Source organism: Rosa chinensis, chromosome 7 (genome assembly GCF_002994745.2).
Source record: "Rosa chinensis cultivar Old Blush chromosome 7, RchiOBHm-V2, whole genome shotgun sequence".
Lineage (NCBI taxonomy): Eukaryota > Viridiplantae > Streptophyta > Magnoliopsida > Rosales > Rosaceae > Rosa > Rosa chinensis.
In genome coordinates, this window is record NC_037094.1 from 27,708,812 (window position 1) to 27,731,802 (window position 22,991).

At 39.6% G+C, this 22,991-nt stretch overlaps 3 protein-coding genes across 3 annotated transcripts; 2 read left to right on the top strand and 1 right to left on the bottom strand.

Annotated features, from left to right (window-relative positions):
- Nucleotides 1-5,599: 5,599 nt before the first annotated feature.
- Nucleotides 5,600-15,583, top strand: LOC112175821. The gene is made up of 14 exons (XM_024313572.2): nt 5,600-5,616; nt 6,098-6,169; nt 10,784-11,188; nt 11,327-11,539; nt 11,640-11,732; nt 11,813-11,926; nt 12,013-12,741; nt 13,181-13,450; nt 13,579-13,865; nt 14,262-14,435; nt 14,534-14,641; nt 14,765-14,834; nt 14,918-15,019; nt 15,149-15,583. The coding sequence occupies exons 3-14, from the start codon at nt 10,787-10,789 to the stop codon at nt 15,248-15,250; spliced, it is 2,664 nt and encodes an 887-aa protein (XP_024169340.2). The 5' UTR covers nt 5,600-5,616; nt 6,098-6,169; nt 10,784-10,786; the 3' UTR covers nt 15,251-15,583.
- Nucleotides 6,990-10,445, top strand: LOC112177723. Its single transcript, XM_024315984.1, has 3 exons — nt 6,990-9,499; nt 9,592-9,697; nt 9,792-10,445. Exons 1-3 carry the CDS (start codon nt 6,990-6,992, stop codon nt 10,443-10,445), a joined length of 3,270 nt encoding a protein of 1,089 aa, XP_024171752.1.
- Nucleotides 15,584-19,194: 3,611 nt separating the features above from the next.
- LOC112175779 (transcription factor bHLH71) lies at nt 19,195-21,732 on the bottom strand. The gene is made up of 3 exons (XM_024313524.2): nt 21,071-21,732; nt 19,905-20,348; nt 19,195-19,553 (listed from the first exon to the last, which is right to left on the bottom strand). The coding sequence occupies exons 1-3, from the start codon at nt 21,491-21,493 to the stop codon at nt 19,458-19,460; spliced, it is 963 nt and encodes a 320-aa protein (XP_024169292.1). The 5' UTR covers nt 21,494-21,732; the 3' UTR covers nt 19,195-19,457.
- Nucleotides 21,733-22,991: the final 1,259 nt, after the last annotated feature.

Genomic DNA, 22,991 nt, shown 5'->3' on the forward strand with positions numbered 1-22,991 from the left:
CTTCCCCTATTGCCCGATATCTTTCTTCATCGAAGGCCCTACGCCGCTGCTTCACAGGATAGAGTAGGGTTTGATACTCAACTTGTGTGTGATGATCTTAGGGGAGATGCCCGACATATCAGAGTAGGACCATACAAAGACGGCGGCGTTGTCACGTAGAAAATGTGTGAGTTCAGCCGCTACCTCTGGGTCTAGCTGAGCGCCGATGCGGACTGTCCGTTCAGGATGGTCGTCGGAGATGCTGATAACCCTCAAGGATGTTTCTGGGTTGACAGGCTCCTTTCTCACATATTTCTCCTCCTCGTCCCTAGGATCCTCAAAAATGTTGGCCGCTGGCACATGGTTTCCCACCGTGAGGATCTCATGTCGTCATGTTGATCGAGCCACAGTTGTTGAATAGCACTCTCGTGCTAACTGCTGGCTTCCCCTTACACATCCTGTGCCGTTGGGCGTGGGGAACTTCATGAGGAGCATGTAACTGGCAATGATGCACTTAAGTTTGTTGAGTGTCGGTCGATTAATGATGGCGTTGTACGAACTGAAACAGTCGACAATAATGAACTCTATATGAATCTCTGCTGTACATGGGCTGGTGCCGATGACTAGGCTCATGTAATCAAAACCTAGCAGTTACGTGACATCGCAGGAGAAGCTGAGCAGGGGCTCATGATCTTGGAGCAATTTTCTGTTCTGCTGGAGTTGGTTGTAGCAGCCATTGAAGATGACATTGACAACGGATCCGCTGTCAACCAGGACCCTTTCCATTGACCACCTGTCGAGAATGGCGTCGATCAAGAATGGGTCGTCATGGGGGAGATGCACTCCATGCTCCTCCTTCTCCAAGAAGGTGATGAGTTCCCAACCAGACTTTGGGAGTTTGACAGATCTCTCATAGCTGATGCTGCAAATTTCTTTGGGGTGGTTAGTGTGTGCATAGCGCTTTCTCGCCCTATGAGACATGTTGGGGATTGGAGCACCGCCGTAGATGGTGTTGATGCGGCGCATGGGTTCGATGTTGGTGACCAAGGGTGGTGGTTGGCGCACCTTGAATTATTCCATCTTGCCATCACGGTACAAAGTCTCACCACTTGCCTGTGTTCCTGGGCTTCCCCACCCTTGGGTATTTTCTTGGGGGTGGTGGCGGAATCTGATTTTTGTACTGGTCGTATATGTCCTCATACGAGGCCGTGAAGACTGTAAATATCGCGTACCGCTGGGAGGACTCCGTCTGTTTGTTACGGTTATCCCAAGGGGATGAGCGGTTACCCTTGTTGTAATGTTGGTCCTTCTACCGCTTGCTCTGGTAGTTGCCCTGTTGCCACTCCTCTTCTTGTCAGTTGGTGGCGTAGCGGAGACTTTGTTAGCGGCCTCTTGGTGGCTGGAGGAGGGCTGAGTGGACTTTGCCGGTGTTGGCGATGATGGTGGGGTTTCTCCATATGTGATGAATTCTGCTTGTGCATGGATGACCGCCTCGCCCATGACGTGGTCATATGCGGTATTTGGGTGATTGTAATTGAGGTGGTAGAGAAATGGCCCCTTGAGGAGTCCTTGCTTGAAGGCAGCTAGCGCCATTGTTTTGTCAAGCTCGCGACACTGAGATGCTGCCGCCTGCCACCTTGTGACAAATGTCTTCAACGCTTCCTCGACGCCCTGTTTGACGTTGAACAATTGACTTGTGTTGTGATGTCAAGCGGCTAGGAGGATGAACAGAGAGAGGAAAGCACTTGATAGTGCCTGGAATGAGTTGATGGATCCCGGTGGGCACTCAAATAACCAACTCATCGCCTCACTATCCAATGTTTCGCTGAACAAGTGGCAGAGGGTGGCGTCATCAAATCCCTTGTTGTTAGTGACTTTTTTGAAGGTGTCCATGTGAACGAAGGGGTCAGTCATGCCGTTGTAATGTGACATCTTCGGTGTCTTTGCATATGCTGGTCTGATGGCTTGCAAGATCTTAGCGGTGAATGGTCCTGGTCTAGACGCAAAGAGAGGATTTGGGATTTGCGCTGGGGCGTCTGCCTCTCCCCGGATTAGCCTTTGCTCTAATTGCTGCATCCTCTCTAGGATTAGGATGGTTGTGTCGCCAGCGAGCCCTGCCTGTAGATTTTGCCTAACCAGCTCCTGCTTGGGGACAGGTGGATTGCCCTCAGTCCTGGTCTAGCTGCCGAGCGGTTGGTGTGCGGTTGTGACTCCGCCTCCTGTTCCATCCTTAGGCTGGGCAAGGGAGGTGGGCCCATTCCCAATAGTTCTTGTGGGTTTAGCGGTACCCACATCTATATGATTGGTACTGGTACCAATCCGCCTGTATTGGGTCGACTGCGTCTGGTGCTTCGCGATTGCTCGCTCTGCGCTGGGTTAGCGTTTGCCGCTAGCGCCCTTTTCAGTTCGTCGAATTTTGACATCAGCGTGGCCACCTGCTTTTGGGCCTCGACCTTCTCTCTGCGCTCTTGTTCCCTATTCGCCTTGTAGAGGTCTGCCAATGCTAGCTCATACATAGCGGCGAGATCCTGACCCGGCGGGCGACTGCTCCCTGGTCGCTCCTCCGCTGCAGTTTGGGTCAGCGAGACCTGGGATGAGCCCTGGGGTTCCACGCCAAAGTTGACCGGAGTGCTGAATAGTGCTCGGTTAACGTTACCCGCTGGGATATCGTTAGCCGCGGGGTTGGTGGGATGGGGGTTGGCAGATTGATCCACTTGCTCCTAAGTGTTTCCCCCCTATAGTTAGTCATGGTGATTGTTGTGGTGGGATGACCTTTTGTTCAAGGATTCCCACAGACGGCCCTAATGTTAATGTTTAAGATTTGAGCGGTAGCTCAAGTCTTTGTTAACGTGGGTTCGATGGGCGGACCGCTACTTGCAGTGTTCTCAGAGCTTCCGCTACCTGTCAAATGAAATACAAAGCGGCGTCAAAGGGAGACCGCGCTGGGCGGTCTTCTCTTCTCCGATGCCTAAGTTAGTCAATGTATTTATGTTGACAGAATAATAGTAGGTAAGTAGTGAATGCGTAATTAATGAGGAGAGAGAGGAGATAACCTTTTATAAGTGAGGAAGAGGCTGACCTCTTCCTTGTTTTCGACGTGGGACTGATATGCATCAGTTCCGAGTTTGAGGAGCTTCTGATGCTGCTTTGGCGCAGCGCGTGGTAGAACGTCAGCGGTGATCTGGGGCCAGCCAGGGCTTAGGCGGTAACCTTCTTGGCGGTGATTCTGTAGGTCATACCGTTGGCGGTAGTTGGTACCGCTGGTATTAACATGAGCGTGGCTCATTCATAGCTAATTATGCTTGCAAATGCTCATGTAAGTACAAGTCCAAAAAACAATCAGGTGGCAAAGTATGACTGGCAATTTTGGCGAGACTAAGTGAAGGGACGAAAGTACCCTAAAATTGCCAGTTGGCAAGCTCCGTAACGATGGTAACGACCATATGTACCAATTCTTGATCGGGCTAAGAACCTTAGGTACCATATTGATATTTTTCAAACCTGAGGTACCAAAAGTTATAAAGAGGCAAACATCGGTCACCGTACGAACCATTTCCCCCCGTTATTAAAGAGAAGGATGAAAGAGAGACATCTTGTGAGTTACAATATTATTGTGTCCTTGACAAATAAGGTCAAAAAGAAGAAAAATGAAAAAACTATAATCTGTCATGTTTATTTTATTGTCCTGAGTTTTCATTGATTGAAAATAAATATCAATTTTTTGACATTTTGACACTTAAATCCTCTGCTATATATGGTCATAATACGGGCCAAACTAAAACTAACACAAATATCTTACTACATACAAAATGGAACTTACAATTATAAACTTTTATGATCGGACAATAAAAATAGGATAATAAACATTTACACACACTATGCCAAAAAATGCATCACACTACACTTTTTAGACAACGAAAAAAAAATTTCCGTTGTGTGATCATTGAAACTGCATCACACAACAGGTTTAATGAGATTGGCGTTGTATAAGGGGGTTGTTCATAAATTTTTTTGGGTCCAAGATTATTGTACAACAGTTTTAAGGATTTGTCTGTTGTCTGAATGAAAAAAAAAATTCCCGCTCACCTTGCTCAAATTTGGGTCGAAATTTTGACTCACCTTGCACAACAGTATTGTTGTATATGTTGTATGAGAGTAAGTTGCAAAATAACATACAACGCATTTTTTTGTTTCCGTTGTGCAAGTTAGGAAGAAAATCACATGTACCCCAAAATGTGAGTGAGTATCGCAAAAAGACCAATATTTGAGTGAAATGCTGTTACACGATAGTAAGCTCCTACAACGGAATGACTTATTTTTGTTGTGTGAATGTGCGATGGTAATCCTTGGAGGGAAAAATGAGTTTGTGATTTGTCTGGGCGGGAGATTTGCTAATCATGGATCTCTATGCTGAAGTTTCATTGTATATTATTAGACAACCAAAATGAATTTCTGTGTTGTCTGAATTGGTTATACAAATAAAAAACTAAACTTAAACGCATGTCTAGCTACCACACTGACAAGAATTAATAGCTAGGGCATTCATATTGTCTCCCATCTTCGACAAAACAGCGAAACTTAAATGTACTTGGCCGTTTTCAACACTGGTGTAGCTAGTCTTCGACAAAAACCTGAAAACTCATATCTCAAAGCAAAACCCCGCCGTGTTCTTCTCTTTACGGATCGAACCCATCTTCATCTCCAAACCCATCTTCTTCCCATAACCCATCTTCTTAGAACACCATCTTCTGAAAACACGGGATTAGGGTTTTCAATTTGGGGATTTGGAGGAGGAGGAAAAGGAGGGAGGGGGGAGTTAAATCTGGATGAAGAAGATGAGGAGGAAGACGAAGACTCAACAATAACAAGAACAAGAACAAGAACAACGAGCTGGGTTACTTGGAACAGTAGCGGAAGAAGATCATCGTCGATATCCTCTGCCCGAGGTGGTCTGTTTGTCAAGGTAAAGTTTGGAATTGGGAAAAATAATTGAGCTGCATGTGTTTGAATTCTATTTTTGTTCCGTTTAGGAATTTGGGGTGAGTGCGACTTCCTTAATTGGTACTGCATGTGCAATCGTTCATATTCTTCTCTTTGGTTGTTCTAACTTTACCTTGTTAGATGATTGTCAAGTCCTCCGATTTCTGTCAGGTGTTAAAGAGATGGGTATATTTTCAAATGTAAATGTTAGTTGTCCAAAAGTGGGTGCCATCTTTGTTTGGTGAAAGACCATTCTTTTTAGTCTGTTAATTCTTGGTAGATTATACTTATTTGATCGTTTTGTTAATTGGTTTGTGGACTTTGTGGTTAGTAGTTGTTTATTGAATTGTTGGTGAAATTTTTCTTTATTATGTTTTGTATGAACAACCTGATTGTAATTTAGATATTCTTGTTGTCTGTAGGTACTTAGTAAATCTTCTTGAGTAGAAACCTATGTATGTGTGTGCATTGAATGAAACAAGTTTACATTTTTTTGTTGTTCTGAAGTTGGTTTTGGTTTTCGAATTGCAGGGAGGAATCGAAGTTCTAAGAACAACAAATCTGGGTCGAAATTTGCTTCTGATTCTAAATGTGGATGTTGAAAGAAAATGGAATGTCAATGTTGTAGGATACCATTCCCATTTTGTTAAACTTCAGGTGTGTTTTTTTGGCTCAAGGATTATTCATATTATGAGCTCAAATTGCAGTTCGTTTTGTAATGTATACTACACTGTTTGAGAGCAAAAGAACTGAACTTTTTTAGAGGTAGACTTATGAGAGTGAAACTAGTTTTCCTGTTTTTTTTTTAACATATAGTAATGAAGTTAAAAGTATAAATAAACCGCCTTATGTTCTGTTGTTGTAATCAAGATACCTAATTGAAGTACATAGTAATGTGAACTGGTCAATGAGGGTGGCTTATATGTTGAGTTTTTTTCCCACTTTTGACAATGTGAATAACTTTGATAAGGCATTGAGTTTTGGTGAAGTATTGATGTAGGGATTTCAGTTCTCTATTAATTTAGTCTGGATATGCTTTTGGTTTATACAAAACAAGAGTATTTAATTTTGAAGGTCCGCCTTAAATTCTCGGCTCCATGTTTTGGTTTTGCTTTTAACCACTGCTTTTGTTGTATAGGGTTTTATCCATTAGAGTTGGGAGATTGAAGCTAGCTAGAGTTAAGCAAGAGTATTGCTGGGAGCTTAACTGGTAAGGTTTTCTGTAAAATGATTCTTTGTATTCTTTATATGATTCATAAAAAATGGTTGTGAATTATTGATCTATGTTGTTTGTTTATTGAAATAGGCTGCTTTATCTCTGTGTGGGCAGTAAGCTTTTGTAGAAAACAATAAAATATTACATCAAACTAAGTGTGGAGCATGTTTATTAGTTGGGAAAATGTTGTCCAAACATTTTGGTATGGTTTGACTTGGTGTCTTATGGTTATGCATTGATCTGCATTTACCATGATGCATTGATCTGCATCTATGTTGTTTGTTTATTGAAATAGGCTGTTTTATCTCTGTGTGGGCAGTAAGCTTTTGTAGAAAACAATAAAATATTACATCAAACTAAGTGTGGAGCATGTTTATTAGTTGGGAAAATGTTGTCCAAACATTTTGGTATGGTTTGACTTGGTGTCTTATGGTTATGCATTGATCTGCATTTACCATGATTAATTAATGCATTTTGAATGTATAAGACAGGTAGGCTACTAGAAGTTTATTAAAAGAGATGCATTTCGTAATATCCATATATTTATGCTAATTGTTGTTTATATCATGTATTGACTGAACTAATTTGATGTTGAGTACCTATATATTTCTGAGCACTGTTAAGGTACTTTTTGAATGAATTTTTGGTCGAACAATTTTGTTTTTTACTTCTCTGACATGTAAATTGGTTTATATAGATGCTTTGCTTAGTCACTTGATATCGGAGTATATATATATGCAAATTGCTGTCTTTTTTAAATGGTTTGGTAAATGTAGGCCTGGTTTGTGTTATAAATTAGTTTCGTGTAATGTAGATGGATAGGTCATGGATGCATGCTGATAGGAGGTCTTATGAATATAAGCTAGGAGTGAAGGAGTTTTGTCAGTTTGCTGTTGATAATGCTAGAGACCCTAATCGCATTTGTTGTCCTTGCACAAAATGTGGAAATGTGAAAGACTTTTCTGCACAAGTGATAAAGGATCACTTGTTTATGAATGGGATAGACGTAGGTTATGATAAATGGACAGAACATGGGGAGGTTGTGGTAGAGTCAGAATCAGATAGTGATATTGATAGCGCAGAGACAGAGGGTGTTGAATCTGAATCTGTGGAGGGTAATGCAGGGGCAGATTATGAAGTACAATTAGATAGTGATGTGGAGTTGGAAGGCAATGAGAATGATGAGCTTTCAACTGAGTGTAATGAATTCAGGCAGTTTGTAGAAGATGCCAACAAACCCTTATACCCGGGTTGCAATAGGCACACAAAGATGAATGTGTTGGTTAGGCTTTACAACTTGAAAGCGAAGCATGGTATGAGTGATGCAGCATACTCTGACTGGTTGATTGCCTTTGCTGAATTTCTGCCCATAGGAAACGAGATACCTGCCTCTGTGTACGAGGCAAAGAAGACTTTGAGTGCATTGGGAATGAATTACACCAAAATACACGCTTGCCCGAATGACTGTATTCTATATAGAAAACAGTATGCTGATGAAATGTGTTGTCCTACATGTGGTATTTCTAGGTGGGAAGTCTGCAAAAACAAAAAAGAAAGGGAGGGAGTACCTGCAAAAGTGTTGTGGTACTTTCCACCGATTCCTAGGTTCAAAAGAATGTTTCAATCAATTGAAACATCGAAGAGTTTAACTTGGCATGCCACCAATAGAAACAAGGATGGCTTAATTCGGCATCCTGCAGATTCTACGTCTTGGAAGTTGGTAGATGATAAATGGCCAGATTTTGGTAGTGAGCCAAGAAACCTACGGCTTGCATTGTCATCAGATGGGTTCAATCCCCATAGTTCCTTAAGTAGCAAGTATAGTTGTTGGCCCGTTATTTTGGTAACCTATAATCTGCCTCCATGGTTGGTAATGAAGAGGAAACACATGATGCTGACCTTATTGATATCAGGCCCTAAACAACCGGGAAACGACATTGATGTTTACCTTGAACCGTTAATAGATGACTTGAAGCTGTTATGGGAAGGGGTGAATGGAGTTTACGATGCCATTAAGAATGAAAATTTTACCCTTAGGGCTTTACTGTTCTGGACAATCAATGATTTTCCAGCTTATGGTAACCTTTCAGGAAGTATAGTGAAAGGCTATAATGCATGTCCTATTTGCCTTGATAAAACAGAACCTACAAGGCTAGTTCATGGAGGAAAGATGGCCTACACCATTCATCGGCGGTTTTTAGGAAGACACCATCCTTATCGAAAGCTAAGGGCTGCTTTCAATAACCAGCCAGAACATGCAACAGCTCCAGTGCCATTGAGTGGAGAAGAATTGTTGAGGAGGTTGGAGGAGGAAGTTCCACAGTGGCCGTTTGGAAAAAAAAAACCTCCTCCTACTTATAGGGGTGCTGAGGATGAAACCAGGCCATGTTGGAAGAAGAAGTCGATATTCTTTGAGCTTGAATATTGGAAGTATCTCCCTGTTAGGCACTGCCTTGATGTCATGCACATTGAAAAAAATGTGTGTGATAGTCTAATAGGGACGTTGTTGAACATTCCCGGAAAAACCAAGGACGGACTGAAAACTCGTTTGGATTTGGCGGAAATGGGTATAAGGCAACAGCTGCACCCAAATCTAGATGGTCCGAAAAAGAAGCGCTTGCCATTGGCAAGCTGGAACCTAACAGTAGATGAGAAAAAATGTATGTGTGGATCATTTCATGGCATGAAGGTTCCTGAAAACTATTGTTCAAACATTTCGAGCCTTGTTTCAATGGATGATTTGAGGCTGACCGGACTTAAGTCCCATGATTGTCATGCCTTAATGCAACAGCTACTCCCAATTGCTATCCGAGGGGTGTTGGAAAAACCGGTCAGAGTTGCAGTAATCAGGCTTTGCCTTTTTTTTAATGAAATTTGCAGCAAGACTATAGATGCTTCAAGGCTTCCAAAAATACAAAGTAATCTGGTCGAAACTTTGTGTGAGCTTGAGAAGTATTTTCCGCCATCTTTCTTCGACATAATGGTTCATTTAACAGTCCACTTGGTTAGAGAAGTTGAACTATGTGGACCGATTTGTTTTCGATGGATGTACCCTTTCGAAAGGTATATGAAGGTGTGCAAAGGGTATGTTAGAAATAAAAGGCATCCGGAAGGGTGCATTGCTGAGTGTTATATAGCTGAAGAGGCGATTGAGTTCTTAGCTGAACTTCTCCTTGATGACAAGACTGTTGGCATCCCAAAAGAAAAATACATAGTTGACAAGCCTACCTCCGGTGCAACTGTTGAGTCAGTTTATGGCAAAGAATTTCAGCAAGCTCATCTATGCGTGCTTCAAAACACTGATGAATTTAGAAGCTACTTTTTGTAAGTCAATCATTAAATTCTGTTTTTTACAGTTTTGTTTATTTTGTTGTTCTAATGCTTATACACTTAACACTTTACAAATATTCTTGTAGGGAACACATGGAGCATTTGAAGAGGGAGTTTCCCAAGTACAAAAAGAATAAAAAATGGCTGCTGGACAAACAAAACAAGACTTTTGGCCAGTGGGTGAAGGAGAGGGTAAGTATTCTCCATTTCTTGTATATAATTGTAGCTAGAAATGTTTTGGATGATTTGAGCACAGAAATGTTGACTGCTATATTTTATTTTGTAGGTTGAATCACAGCTTGCAGAACCAGGTTGTGACATCCCAGAGATTGTGAGGTGGCTAGCAGATGAACCAAGCAATGAAGTCCCGAAGTTTAGTGGTTACCAAATAGGGGGGGTGCAATATAACACTAAGTTTCGCGATGATCTTCGGTCGACACAAAGCAGTGGGGTTTATTTGGTTGCCAAAACACCTCAAGTAGCTACTGCTAGGGACAAAAACCTTATTACTGAAGACATGAGCTTCTATGGGGTGATTGTTGAAATATGGGAACTTGACTATGGTCAGTTTAGGGTTCCTATTTTTAAGTGTGATTGGGTAGAGAATCAAAAGGGTGTTAGAGTAGATGATCTTGGGTTCACTTTGGTTAATCTGAATAGGAAAGGTTATCTAAACGATAGTTTTGTTTTAGGAAAAAGTGTGGAGCAAATATTTTATGTTGAAGACCCTGTAGATCGTAGGTGGCATGTTGTGGTAAGAGTCCCAAAAAGAGACTACCATGAATCTGTTGAGTATGATGATGTTGGGGACACCATTCTTTCTCACCCCCCCATCGCAACTACGATGCCTACTATTCAGTCACTTGATAACTATCCGGATGAGGAGCCAATGGGTTATAGGCGTGCAGGGGATGAGGATATAGTAGTTGAGGGAGAGTAGTTCACATAGTAGTATTCATGTAATTTATAATTGACATGTGTAAAGGATATTTGGCTAACTAAATGTGTGGTCAACGTTGGTTATTTTCTGTTAAGTTTAATGTACCAAGTTAAAGTTTATGTTATTTTAATTACTCTTACTTTCTGCTTCAATTTGTGTTAAGTGTTTGTTATTTTAATTACTCTTATTTTCTGCACTAATTATGTGTAGTAATATGTGTTAAAGTGTGTTATTTTAAACACTTGCAGATTTATGTACTACTATGTGTTAAGTGTTTGTTTTGGAAATGACTATGATTTTTCTGTTTTGCTGTACTAATGGGGCTAACATTTGTGTAGATAATGGCGGGATCACCATCTGCTAGTGTATCGAAGAAGACAAAGTCGAAGGAAAAACGTGCGAAGCATAAGAAGACCAAGTCTTTGAAGTCACCAACAACATCTTCATTTTCTGATGGATCTCACTCAAATAAGGGAAAGTCCAAAAAGAAAGAAGTTGAACCAACCGGGGGCCTAAAGTTGCTGAAGCGGCATGCGGTGACTATGTCACGCATTACAAGCCGCAAGAATCGTATTCAGAAGAAGGTTGTTTTATTTAACCGAAAAGGGACCCCTTGTGGGAAGGTGGCTAAGCAAATGCAAAGCTACATTGGTGTATTGGCAAGAAGGAAAGTACCGATAATAAGGGAAAACTGGAAAGCGGCAACTGATGAAGAGAAGAACAAAATCTGGCAACGTGTTCAGGTATGCAAATCAGTCTCAGTTTTATTAAGAATTAAAGGTGCAGTTAGTTAGTTTGGTATAATAGTGTTCATTATATTGTTTCAATTTTTCGCTATTTTCTTAACCTTGAACTGATATTTAGCAACGAAACACGCACAGGTTCCATTTTTGATTGGTCCTGAAGCTAAAAAATTGGTCTTGGAATCTGCTGCAACGAAGTGGAGGCAATTCAAGTCTCTACTTACTTCCAAGTACATTATCCCCTATTTGGATGACCATGAAGCCTTGCGATATCCTCCGGATGATTATCCTTTCATCCTTGCTGACCATTGGACAGAATTTGTGAAAATGCGGACGAAGGCCTCATTCTTGGTATAAATGCACTTCTATTAAAATCATTTACTTGTACAAATATCAAATGCAGTTATGTATATATAGACTTCTCATTTAACTAAGTATCCTTATTTTGCAGGAAAAGCGTCGTGAGCAACAAGAGAGGCGCAGCTTGAATAAGTATCCTCATAGAATGTCCCGTAAGGGATATGCAGGGTTGGAGGATGAGTTGGTTAGTGAAACTGTTTTCTACCTTACTAGTATGGAGTTTACACCATGTGTAATGCATGCATTAACTATTTCACTTTGTAGGCTACCGGAATGAGTGACGAAGAAGTTGATAGGGCCACTTTGTGGATAAAAGGACGGCAAACAAAGGATGGCAGTTTCAAGGATGAGGAGTCAAAAAGGACTGCTGAAAAGATAGTAAGTCCAATATAGAAAGCCTATGACTAGGTGTATAAGGTTTCTGAACATGATATGTAATGATATTTCCTACTCTAAACTTTCAGGCAAACTTGAAGAGAAAGGTTGCTAGTGGAGAACTAAATGCTGAAGGGACAAATGATGTCTTGACATTGGCTTTGGGGACTCCAGAGCATGGGGGAAGAGTGCGTGGAATAGGAGGTTTTGTCACTCCCTCTACTTACTTCCACCTCCCTAAACGTAGAAAGGAGAGCATAGAAGCTACTGTCAGAGTTAGTGTGCAGAAAATATTGTTAGAGGAGAGAGAGAAGATAGTAGAGGAGGCAAGGGAGAGGATAATTGAGGAAGCGAAAGAAAAAATACTTGCAGATGAGCGGGCTATGTGGGAGGCCAAGTTTGCTGCACTTGAAGCAAAGGTAAATGGAAAAGAAGGTGCAACTATTCAGCCACATGCATCTGGCCAAGGAAGTTGCTCAAGGACAGTAGATGAGATTGCTCAAGAATCGGATAAAGCTCCGTTGGAAGAAGTAGCAAACATTGTGGATGGAACTAAAATTCGGAGCATTTTTGAAGCAATGGAAAACAACACCCTCATACATAAAAGGAAACGGACAAAGATCGCTAAGGAAGGTAGGTTGGATAAACGTCCTTGCTCCAACAGAGGTAATGAGTTTCCCAAGTTGGTTGAGAAAGCAGTTGTCAATCGTGAGGATGTCACTGAGGCTGTTGAAGAAAATGTCAATCTGACCAAGGAGCCGGAGAATGAGGAGGGGGTAGAATACGTGGATTTGACGATGTGTCCACCCACATCAAAGGTAATTTGGTCTTACTTAACGCCAATAATGAACTGGAAAAGATCAAAGTTTAATTATCAAAACTAAACCAGTCGGTCATTTCATGATTTTTCAAAAAAACTGTACTTGTTTTACTCTCAGTTTTTGGTAGCTTAAAGGCGAATCTTCAATGATCATTTTGAACTTGGTTTGGAGAAAAACAGAGTTGAAGTGAGTCCATTATGCTATTTTTAAGTTACTGCACAGTTAAAGAATTTCATTGCGAATAGCATGAAACTCTGGAAAATAGTATCTTTGAATGTCTACTTGAAATCTGGAAAGTTTTGCTGCAAATCGAAGAAACAATAGTTGGTGGTGAATAACTATTATTCATGTTTCCAATTTTTTGAAACTGTCTCAAGCTTGCAAGTTATTGTTACTTTCCAGCTATAAATCTTGTTTTTTTTTGTCTACATTTTAGTCAAAGGTAGCTGAGGTTGAATGCAAGTTGGCAATAGGTTCTGTTGAACATATTGTTGCTTGTGCCACTGTTATGGAGTGCGAGGATCCTTCCCAACTTGTTCATGGCACTCCACTAGGGAATGGCAATGTGCGCGTTTCTATCTATGCCGCGCTTGAGGAGAAAGCAAAAGTGCCATTTCCTGTGAAAGATGAAATTGAAACAGTGAAGCAGGCTATGGGGAGTTGGATAGCATGGCCTAAACACCTAGTCATAAAATCACATCTCAAGGTAAAAACTCAGTCTAATTCAATCTATAGATACTTCGGTAACATTCAATTGTTTATAGAAATTCACATAACTTTAGATTTGTAGCATATATTTATGATATATACCTCACATTTATTTTCTTATTGTAGAAACCTCCCAAGGATAGTGCTGAAAAGAAGAAGAAAAGGAAAGAGATAGGGGAAGAAGACTCGGAGATTGAATTTGGCTTGGCTAAATTGGCACCATCATTACCAGCTTCATTAAAGATGTTATGTTTGTGGGGTGAAGATGCATTCAAAGATGGGAATACAATCAGCTTCTACATGGAGCCTGAAGTGTTTGGATTTTCTCGCAAGACTTATATATTGGGAAAAGATGTTCGGCGATTGGCAAGCATGAGGGAATTAACTGGAACATGCATTGTAGTGTACCAGAGGTAGGAAATATGCAGTACTGTTATTATATATATATATATATATATATATTTTTTTTTTTCTTTCTCCCCAATGCCTTGATAAGAAATGCAGTTGCTGAAACTTACTGACTTGGTGTAAATGTTTGTTGCCTTGATAATCGGAGCAGTTGCTGAAACTTACTGACTTGGTGTAAATGTTTGTTAACTTGATAAGAAATGCAGTTCCTGAAACTTACTTTGTGTAAATGTTTGTTGCCTTGATAAGAAATGCATCTTGCTGAAACTTACTGACTTGGTGTAAATGTTTGTTGCCTTGATAAGAAATGCAGTTGCTGAAACTTACTATGTGTAAATGTTTGTTGCCTTGATAAGAAATGCAGTTGCTGAAACTTGCATTGTGTAAATGTTTGTTATCAGGTACCTCTATGATCAATTGAAGGCTTATAAAATGCTTGACATGGTTGCATTTGTTGACCCTTCACTTGTTGGTGCTGTGGGGTGTGGGAATGGAACTGTCAGGGCCCAACACATCAAAGAAAGGCTTGCAACTGCTAAACCAGGACAGATGTTCATGTTGCCATTTAACTCGGGGTAAGTTCACGAAGGTTTGCAAACTTTCATAATTAAGTAACTTGTGTCAGAAACAAAAATTTAGTGTTAAGGATATATGACATTTTGCATGCATGTAGTGATCATTGGACTTTAACACTTGTTGATCCGGACAAACAAACCGCCTATTTTATGGACCCGCTAAAAAGACGCTTACCCACAGGAGATTGGATGTCTATCGTGGAAACGTGAGTCACTGGTTTATATATTGATCACACATGCCTCAATTTTATAAAATCTGTTGAATACAGTACTTGTTGTTTCCTTTCCTATATGGCAGAAGTATTGATTATATTGTTGTTTTGGTGTAGTGCTATGCGTATGTATAATGCTGAAAAGAAAAAGCAAGGCCGCAGTTCAGTCCAATGGAAAAATTTGGCTGTAAGATTCACTACTTCTGATTTTCAGAAAACAATATTTCATTTTGTCCGATTTCACTTCTTGAGTCATTTGATTGTGTTTAGGGCATTCCTCCCCAACCTAGCAACAAGGAGTGTGGATACTTTATCATGCGATACATGAGAGATATCATTGAGGATAAAGACATGTCATTGTTTCCTATGAAGGTATCGACATATATATAGCTATAAATATAGTAACTAGACTCAATTTTTCAGAACTTTGTTGTTATGTCCATGCCTTATTCACCAATAAGTTTGGTTACTAATTCTTTTGATATAATAAACTGATTTCAGTGGGAGAGGAGAGGCAGCAGCCAATACACCCAAGCAGATATTGATCAAGTGCGAAATGAGTGGGGAAAATTTGTTGTCAACACATACGTGCATGAGCCTTGAAGTAGTGCACTTGTTGCTGGTACAATTTTGATAAGGAAAGCATCTTTTTTGTGCTTCTCTGCTGGTACATTATTGTCACGCACCATGTGGCATGTTTTGGAACAATACATATATGTGTATCAGCTTTTTGATGTCCCAAGTAGATGGGCATGCACTAGAATGCTTTTCTTGTTTAAAATGTTGGCTTTCTTATTTGGAAATGCACCTCTTTTGCTTTTGAAGTTTAAAGTATTGGTTAGATTACTCATTTGATGGTTTTCAATATTCGTGTTTGATGGAGTACTGTCCATTTGGTAAATAGCCGAAATGAATGCACAATCTAATTCAGGTGATCACACAACAGAATATATATAATGTCGACTGCTCGTTGTCTGAATGGCCGAAAATGGGGCAGAAATTGATTGCCATGATTCATATCACACATCGGTTCTTAACAAATCAGTGTATTATAATTTCTACTCACACAACAGAAGCAACTAAAGTCAGTTGTCCTAAACATTAATCATACAACAGAAGCAATTAACTCTGTTGTCCAAAAACTAAATCACACAACAGTTGCAATTGAACTCTGTTGTCCAAAAACTAAATCAGACAACAGTGGCAATTGAATTCCGTTGTCCCAAATGTTGATCATACAACAGATATAGTCCAAGCACTGAAGTTTGAGGATCAATCAGACAACAGAAAAAATAAAAGTATGTTGTCTGATATGCATAACATACAACAGTTTGAAACCAAGCACTGTTGTCTGAAGGCAGCGCTTCAACTGCTGCGCAGCTGCGCATGGCATCTGCCGAGCCATCTGTCGATCCATCACACAACAGTTATAACACATACCCGTTGCCTGTTTGTTTATCAGACAACTGTGTTCCACCGTTGTCTGAATTTTCAACAGACAACGGCTCGCTCTACAACGGTGGCACTCCAAATCAGACAACAGTTTCTGTCTGTCGTCTGATGCAGTTTTTGGCATAGTGACAATTTTGGGGTTAACTAACCCCACTTACCCAAGCACTCTAAGAGATTGCCCACTTATACAATATTATACACACACACACACACACACAACCTTGCTCAGGTGCGGATATCCGCACATAAGTAAAACGTACGGATTTCTCATTTTTACCCACTTTCTGATCATATTTTCACATCTTAACCGTTCAGTTTTTAGATCCTAATGTATAGATCATCTCTACAAAATTTAAGCTAATTTGATGATCATTAAGGCATCCAAAACTGCAATTTACACGAACGAACTGAATCTGTCCAACCGGAACCGTTCGTGTTTAAAATTGTAAATTGCAGTTTTGGATGCCTTAACGATTACCAAATTGACTGAAAATTTGCAGAAGTGATCTATACATTAGGACCTAAAAACTGAGAGGTTAAGATGTGAAAATATGATAGTAAAGTGGGGAAAAACTGGAAATCCGCACCTTTTGCTTAGGTGCGGATATCAGCAGCCAAGAAGGGCTGTGTGTGTGTATATATATATATATATATATATATATATATATATATATTTCCCTAATACCCGATTAAGTTATTTTTTTTATTTTTTTTGTTTATTTTTAGGACAATTTTGCCCTCTCTTCCTTTATCACTAAGAGAGAGACTTTGCCGCACTCCGGTAGGCTGTCGTGGGATTTCGGTGACCGGCCGCAGGATTCCTTTGACAGACCCCCGGATTCCGTTGACCAGCCGCCGGATTCCGGTGATAAGACCGGTGACCGGAATCCGGCGTCCAACTTTATTGCCCCCAATAATCTTATTATTACCCCGCAATAATCTTTTTATTGGCCCCCAATAATCTTATTTTTGCTTTCCAATAATCGTTTGTTTGTCCCCCAATAATCTTATTATTATCCCCCAATAATCTTATTATTGCCTTCCAAAATCGTTTTTTCGCCCCCCAATAATCTTATTATTATCCAACCAAATCATAATAAACAAAACAATCACTACTAGCAACATCCCATGCATATTGAAATCGGCCAATTTTTCGGAGAAACAAACCACCGCAACAACATGGACGACGTTGGAGGCCTCCTACGCATTTTACCAGAAAGAGGGGGTAAAAAGAAGAAAGAAAGAAGAAGAAGAGAAGCCTGAACGACGGAGTCAGAGCCCGGACCTGAACTCCAACCTGTCGGAGCTACTCAATTCTCTTGACAAGGCACACCCAACCCCCCTCTCCTCAGCTCTCTCCTCGAATCCAATCACCGACGTCGGCGAAACCGTCACCGATTCCGACCCTTCCAACTCCTTTGTCTTGTCGTCCTTGCTTCTCCGATCGAAAGCAATCACCGAAGTCGGAGACACCGTCGACTGGGAAGCCTTGAGTTCTTTTGAAAACATTTTCATCGGTGAAACCATGAGCTTAGGGGGGCGAAATCCAAGGAAACCTGGGAAAGCAGAGTAGGTGAGAGTGGAGTGAAGGAAGAAGGAAATGGGCTTAGGGAGAAGGAAGGAAGGAGGCATGGAAAGTCTCCGGTGAGAGAAGAAATCGGTGAGGGGGAGGAGAGAGAGAATAGATCGAAGAGGGCAGGGAATATATATATATATATATATATATATATATATATGAGTGTAATTTATTAATTAAAATGAGGACAATACTGTCAATAGATATTAGATTGGGTAGTGGAGTATATGAACAATTTTTAAGCTAAAATTGTGTAAATGGTCATTATCTCAATAAAAATTGGGAAGAGGATCCTCTCTTGAGCTAGAAAACTAGCTGAGCTTCCTAACCTTTTCATCTTATTCCACCACATGTCCAAAAACAGATCTAACGGCACCTACCTATTCATGACCATACCTTATCTCCTCTCTCTCTCTCTCTCTCTCTCTCTCTCTCATATCTACTATGCCATGAAGCCTCATCAAACTCCATGTTGTTGCACCTGCTCCGGCTTCGAATTCCCATTCATAGCAACTTGGAGAATCAAATAAAAAACAAAGTAGATATTTAATTGAAACAGAAACATAAACATAAACTTGCTTTTTATTTGAAAAACCCAGTTCTCGAATTTGCTAAACGATCGGTTTTGAATTCTCATTCACAATCATTTGCTTTTTATTTGAAAAACTCAGGTCTCGAAAGAAAAACTTCAAAATATTCAATTTTCATCTTCTATTTCTTAGAGATTCCGGTTGATATTTAATTGAAAATACAACCTTAATTTGGTCTGGGTACTTGGGTAAAGAAGAGAAAAGAGTGAATGCCAAGGGTGAAATCTGAGATTCAATTTTCATTTAGAATTGATTTTGCTGAGGTTCAATGGATTAAACTAAAGGATTGTAGTTTTACCAAAGTTTTGACTTGATTTGATTTTGATGAGGACTTGAGGTTCAATCTCAGATTTTGCCCATAAATTGGTTTCATTTATCAGAAACATAAACAATCAAATCAAAATGAGATTTGGGTAAGACCCAGGCACCGATTTTAACCAAGCTTGAGATTTTGCTGAGGTTCAATCTCATATGGTTGAGGTTCAATCTCAGTTACCCAAGTTCCTGAGAATTGAAAGATTGTTTTTATTTTTGGTTCCGTATGAAATTGAAGAAAGCAAGGAAGAAAAAAAATATGAATGATCATGAAGAAAGAGATAGGTTTAGCGGAAGGGAGGTGGAGGACTGCAGTTGATTAGACGAAGAAGAAGAAGAAGAAGAAGAAGAAGAGAGAGAGCAGGCAGTGAGAGAAGGAGAATGTTTTGGTCCTATTACAGCCATTGGATTAAGCTGCAAAAGATGAATTAAGTACAATATAAAATAGGAGCCGTTGGATTATTTTTGGACACATGGCAGTTTATGGTGAAAAGGTTAGGAAGCTCAGCTAGTTTTCTAGCTCAGGAGAGGATCCCCTCCCTAAAAATTGGCTCCTGAAAGTCACATAGGCTAATCATTCCTCCCTCATCGTAAATAATGTCCCTCTTCGAACGTTATTGAAGTTGTCTTTCATAAAAAGTGATACAAGATTAACGCGATTCTGGACTCAATTGCAAATTAAGGAAACTTGGAAACCGCACCCTAAGAAATTGTCTTGTACCCAAAAGGAAAGCAGAAGGAAATTTCAACCTATTTACTACTGTAGCTACATACAAAAACAAGGGAAGCTTTATTGCAGAAATTAAGAAAAGTGGTGGCACTCCTATAGCTAAGCCTAATTAGAGCATTGAGTCAGGTAAAAGTCATAACACTTATATTAACACAAGGCAGCTGCTTCCTCAATTACTCTAAGCATGTGGTAAAATGCTGCTGCTATGTCATCTACTGAAGTGAGTAAGCACCCTTCTTCAATCTGCACATACAATGATCTTCCAAATTTAGCCAAAACTCTTATAGGATTTCAAAGAGTATTAATTCCAAATGAGCAAACAAATAAAATTTGGCAATCAAATAGGGAAGAAGTGCATCGATCAGAGACTCAAATGTAAGACAATAATGGGTGATGATACCTAATAGTATGACTATAACACGCCCCAGGCCACCACCCTTCCTTTCTTCTAAACCATATATGATTATTCTCTTGAAACCTTGAATATCTGAGCACATAATCCGTTTTCTGGGTACTTTTTTCTTTTCTGGATTTTCAGAAATATGAATACATGCAGAACATAATGTGAAAAGCTTTGGTGAAATATTTACATACCTTGACACTAATGGAGTAGAGAACAAAAGGGTAGATGGTGTTAACAGTGAGATGAAGGATGGTAAGTTGAAGTGTTTGAACTCCTGCAACCAACTTTGAAAGCTGTCTCGGGGTAATTCTTCGCGTCACAATTCGAAGGTTTGCGTGGGTCTCAATCAATGTGACCTCAATATCAGCTATGTCTGCCTTGGTTTTTGATGTGAACTTGTTAGGGCTCTGCTGTTGAGACCAAGACGACTGACCTTGGGAAATATCATACTCCGAAAATTGTAAGAATGGGGTTATAATTGGCTGTACAACTTTGGAGTTGGAAGTAGTACTGCTATCTTCATTAACAACCTTGCTTTGTTGAAGTTGAAGCTTCTGAGCTTCAAGGGACAGCAAAAGGTGCTCAAGCTCCTTCACAAACTCTATGGCACCACCCACTATAGAGGCTTGGTCACCCTACACAGAAAACAATTAGAAAAAAAATAGCAAAAAAAGCTGGTACTGAAATCATGAGATTTTGATTTGTTTTCCATACTCCAAATTAACATAGAGTTTGTTGAACAGTGCCAACAAAAATATATTAAATCATTTTAGTCCTAATAAGTATTATAGTCATATAGTCGGCAATATGATAATCACATGATTACAAAAAGAGAAAGATGGATTTTAATAATTTTCATCGTACATGATTTATGCGAAAGAATAGAAAAGAATATCAAGTACTCTTACTTTAATAATTTGAGCTATGGCCCTTACACCAGGTACTTGCTTTTACACGTGACAAAAAAAGAGGAGAGGAAAGAAAAACGAAGGAGAACTTAACAAAAATAATGCCAATTTCCCAGCTTCAATTTAATCTGACTGGTTTCTCTGAATATCTCTGCATTACTTCACTATCCAATTAACTCTTCGTTTTTCCCCCCCCCTAAAGTTGAATTACATTCCATTCAAACTTCTATAAATTCTTCTGAAATTCCCATCAAGTATATATAGTACTATTTAAGCAGAAAACAGATTCATAAAATGCTGCCACAGTTGTGCCTGAATTAGTACTACATGCATGATTTTGGTGATTCCTAGAAATATCCATAAACGAATACCAAAAATTATAATTAAACAATGGAGTAAAATAATTGACTCCATTTTAATGGAAGATAAAGTCTATAAGGTAGTAGTACCCTTTGAGCATAAGACTCAGGCATGAGAGAGCGCAAAATAGCGAGATGCTCATTCATTTGCTTTCTGCGGTTTCTCTCAACAGCAATGTGAGTCATTCTCTGCGTCTCGGCTTCTTCCTTGTTCTTGCAAACCCTCGGCTTTCGCTTCCTCTTCTTCCTCCCTTGCTGTTGAGTCACAGACGTCAGGCTCCGACTTCGAGTTCCGAGTGTGGTACAACTCTCTAAAGCTACAATACCGCTTTGATTCTGATCTTGAGCTCCGGCCTCTTTAATGGTAGGAGTAGTAGTAGTGGCACAGTTCTCCAGTAAGAAGCTGGTCTCGGCCACAGCCGGAGAGTCTTGGCAGCTGTAGGAGGTTGCGGAGATGGTGTCATAGATGATGAAGTTGAAGGGCTCATTGGAAGATATGGCTTCTAGAGCCATTGTTAATTTCTGTCGATGGAACTGTGATTTTAGGCCGTGGTTTTCTTCAGCTTTGATATATAGAGGTGGAACACTTGGATAAGACTTGTTAAACACTGTTTAGATGTAGCTCGTTGTTTCTTGCTATTGCAAGACCTCAATCATTTGATTCATTTTATAGCAAAACCCAGCTTTCTCGAAGTTAGCGCTTTGTGTATGTACATGGCAGTAGTGCGAATGACAAAATAATGGAGTAAAAAAGAAGAAAGGTATACACTTCGCCATTTATGTTTCTATTATTGCCATGGACTATCTTATAATTTATTGTGTTTGTGACTCACTTTGTAACAATAATTGATAATGGTTGGACTATAAGATCAAGAAATAACGAAACTACTTTTTAACATAATTACAAATAGACCTGTAAATGGAGCGCATTTTGATCCGGACCCGCTCCAGATCCGTAGCTATTAAACGGGTTTGGATCGAACATTTTGATCCGTTGATCCGTTAATGATCCGAATCCGTTAACTCGTATAATAAACGGATCGGATTTGGATTTAGGTCGATCCGATCCGTTAATGATCCGACCCGTTTTAGTAATAAAAAAATATTATTTTTTATTAATATATTGTTATTTTTTTAAAATATAAAATATAAAATATTAAAGATTTCTAATATTACTTTTTTGCAGAAATCTAAGAGGCAGTCTTCGTAATTTTATTTTTGACAATGTAATTTTTATTTTTGGTGATACTCTTCATTTAGATCATGTTATTTTAATATTTTATTAATATCTTATGAGATATTATGATATAAATTTAATATTACTATTTAAAATTTAAAAATATTTGAAATTATAAACGGATCGGATTAGCGGATCGGGTATCCGTTAATCCGACGGGTACGGATTTGGATCGAGGTATCAATGATCCGCCGGGTTAACGGAGCGGGTTTGGATCGAATTTTTTTTTTAGTAAACGGATTTGGATTTAGGTCGATCCGATCCGAACCCGGTCCATTTACAGGTCTAATTACAAAGCTAATTGTCCATAACATTTTTATCCAGCTCTCAGATAACTCGACCACATTGGTGCAAGCTCGATGATTGTGGTTTTAATAATAATTAGACTTCAATAAAAATAAAAATAAATATTTTTACAACTTTATAACATTGAAACGTTAGGAGTTAGGACTGACCGGGAATAAAACATAAATAACTGAAAAACACAATAGCATTTGAGAGGATTAATTATATAATTTGAGATGTTATGCAGACAATTTTTTGGACCACCTTGTGTATTAATTTGGATAAAAAAAAATTATGTATTAATTTGGATAAAAAAAATGTATAGAGGTTAATCGTTTTTCAGTTTTTCTTCTTGTTTGCGAGGGTAAAAGTTTGAGGAGAGAGAGGATATGGTGCACGTGAGTGAGGGCAGAAAAGGTGAAGTGCTTTTCAGCTTAGAAAACTGAAAGGAACGAGATTACAGAAGAGGGTCCTTCTCTCTCTCTCCCT

Excerpts from the sequence above, each read along its gene's own strand:
- LOC112177723 (XM_024315984.1), top strand. The coding sequence starts at position 6,990 with ATGGATAGGTCATGGATGCATGCTGATAGGAGGTCTTATGAATATAAG. Across the intron at positions 9,500-9,591 it reads GAATTTAGAAGCTACTTTTT|GGAACACATGGAGCATTTGA; the intron begins GTAAGTCAATCA and ends ATATTCTTGTAG. Across the intron at positions 9,698-9,791 it reads GCCAGTGGGTGAAGGAGAGG|GTTGAATCACAGCTTGCAGA; the intron begins GTAAGTATTCTC and ends TTTATTTTGTAG.
- LOC112175821 (XM_024313572.2), top strand. The coding sequence starts at position 10,787 with ATGGCGGGATCACCATCTGCTAGTGTATCGAAGAAGACAAAGTCGAAG. Across the intron at positions 12,742-13,180 it reads TGTGTCCACCCACATCAAAG|TCAAAGGTAGCTGAGGTTGA; the intron begins GTAATTTGGTCT and ends TCTACATTTTAG. Across the intron at positions 13,866-14,261 it reads TGCATTGTAGTGTACCAGAG|GTACCTCTATGATCAATTGA; the intron begins GTAGGAAATATG and ends GTTTGTTATCAG.
- LOC112175779 (XM_024313524.2), bottom strand. The coding sequence starts at position 21,493 with ATGGCTCTAGAAGCCATATCTTCCAATGAGCCCTTCAACTTCATCATC. Across the intron at positions 20,349-21,070 it reads CTGAGTCTTATGCTCAAAGG|GGTGACCAAGCCTCTATAGT; the intron begins GTACTACTACCT and ends TTTTCTGTGTAG. Across the intron at positions 19,554-19,904 it reads TCTACTCCATTAGTGTCAAG|ATTGAAGAAGGGTGCTTACT; the intron begins GTATGTAAATAT and ends TTGTATGTGCAG.